The sequence below is a fragment of the Morone saxatilis genome, unplaced genomic scaffold (assembly GCF_004916995.1).
Source record: "Morone saxatilis isolate NCDOM2014 unplaced genomic scaffold, NCSU_SB_2.0 Contig9, whole genome shotgun sequence".
Lineage (NCBI taxonomy): Eukaryota > Metazoa > Chordata > Actinopteri > Moronidae > Morone > Morone saxatilis.
The window spans coordinates 15,339,559-15,341,109 of record NW_023340268.1 but is presented as its reverse complement, the minus strand read 5'-3'; the positions used below and the strand labels follow the sequence as shown (position 1 = coordinate 15,341,109).

Sequence of the window (1,551 nt, the reverse complement as noted above, 5' to 3'; positions counted from 1 at the left end):
AGTGTATGTCCACAAAAATACAAATAACACACAATAAAATAACGTTTAGTATTGGATCAAACATGGATATAATGGTTAGGTGTGGAGATTACAAATGTTAAATGTTAAAAACACTATGCAACATTTGCCAATAGGGCATGTGCCAATAAGGCCAATGGATGGTAATTAGATTTCTTTGTAAATGTGACATGAATCTTGAATCTATTGTTCTCTATAGAATCCCTCTACCCAATTAATGGAACAACAAGCGCTCGGTCAGACGATGGAAGTTCTCCTCAAATTCTGCTGCAACGACCTTTTGTTTACTTCGGACAGTCCTATAACCAGATTTATGTATGTGAAAATAATTTTAGCAAACTGAAAATTCTGGTTTGTTTTGTGGAGGCATACAAATTTCTGTTTTGAATATTACAAAAGCATTAGAATTAGTTGGAGTCAATATATTGATATAGCCACAAAATGGTAATAAAATAATGTAGCAATAAATATGTTGATATAGCCACAAAATGGTAATAAAATAATGTAGCAATAAATATGTTGATATTTGATCATACATGATTGTCAAGGACTGTAGTCGATGCCTACTAACTCTTTGTTAGTAAGAACTGGTTTATTTGTTTCCAGGTGAACCACAACGGACATCTGACCTTCGATGCACCATGGTCTAGTTTTTCACCTCAAAGGTTTCCAATGTATGGATCCAGAGACATCATTGCTCCATTCTGGACAGATTTAGACAACAGAGGAAATGGTGAGATCTACTACAACCAATACACCAGCGGCAGTGTTCTCCAACAAGCTACTCAAGACATCAATGAGTACTTCCCAGGGTTGAACTTCCATGCCGCCTGGGTGTTTGTTGCAACATGGTATGAGGTGGCCTACTATCCAGTGACTGGAACAGTAAGTCATCTTGTTCTAAATGGGGAAATGCATATGATGTGTATGTGTGTATTTCTTATAACCATATTTACTATAAAAAAAAACAAATAATCTATTTTCAGCAAACAACCATCCAAGCAGTCTTGATCTCTGGTGGCCAATACTCATTTGTGCTGATGAACTATGGGATAATAGCTTTTACAACTCGCTATGTACAGGTTAGAGCCATTAAAATTATATTCAGATTCACTACATGACATGTTTTTAAGTTGCCATGCTTTACCTAAATCTGAATGCAATAATGGCACAAATGTACAAATACAAAAATGCGTAAAATGTATTTTATCTATATGTATCTACATGTATTTCCAGGCTGGATATGACACAGTCAACTCTGCTCACCATTTCTCCATCCCTGGATCATTCTCGAGCAATGCAACAGGCAATAACTCAAATTTCCACCTGAGCAGCAATGTGAATGTACCTGGACGCTGGGCTTTCCGGTTAGACCATGGATCAAGAGGCTGCACTTTTAATGGTAAGGCCAGAACTAGAGGGGGATCACTAAAGGTACTTCTTTATAGCATATGTGACCACCAATCTATGAAGAAAACTGGCAAGAATGTCATTAAGGCCTGAGGAGAGAAGGCTTGCAGGATCGGTAAATTC

General features: G+C 37.1%; 1 protein-coding gene across 1 annotated transcript in view; it reads left to right on the top strand.

Moving 5' to 3' along the window:
- Positions 1–217: 217 nt before the first annotated feature.
- LOC118343211 (sushi, nidogen and EGF-like domain-containing protein 1) overlaps positions 218–1,551 on the top strand; it is a gene marked incomplete at its 5' end in the record, with an annotated part of 91,802 nt that continues 90,468 nt past the window's right edge. The window contains 4 exon segments of the mRNA XM_035681967.1: positions 218–333; positions 625–903; positions 1,005–1,100; positions 1,255–1,420. Of these exon segments, the coding sequence (XP_035537860.1) occupies positions 218–333; positions 625–903; positions 1,005–1,100; positions 1,255–1,420 (657 nt within the window).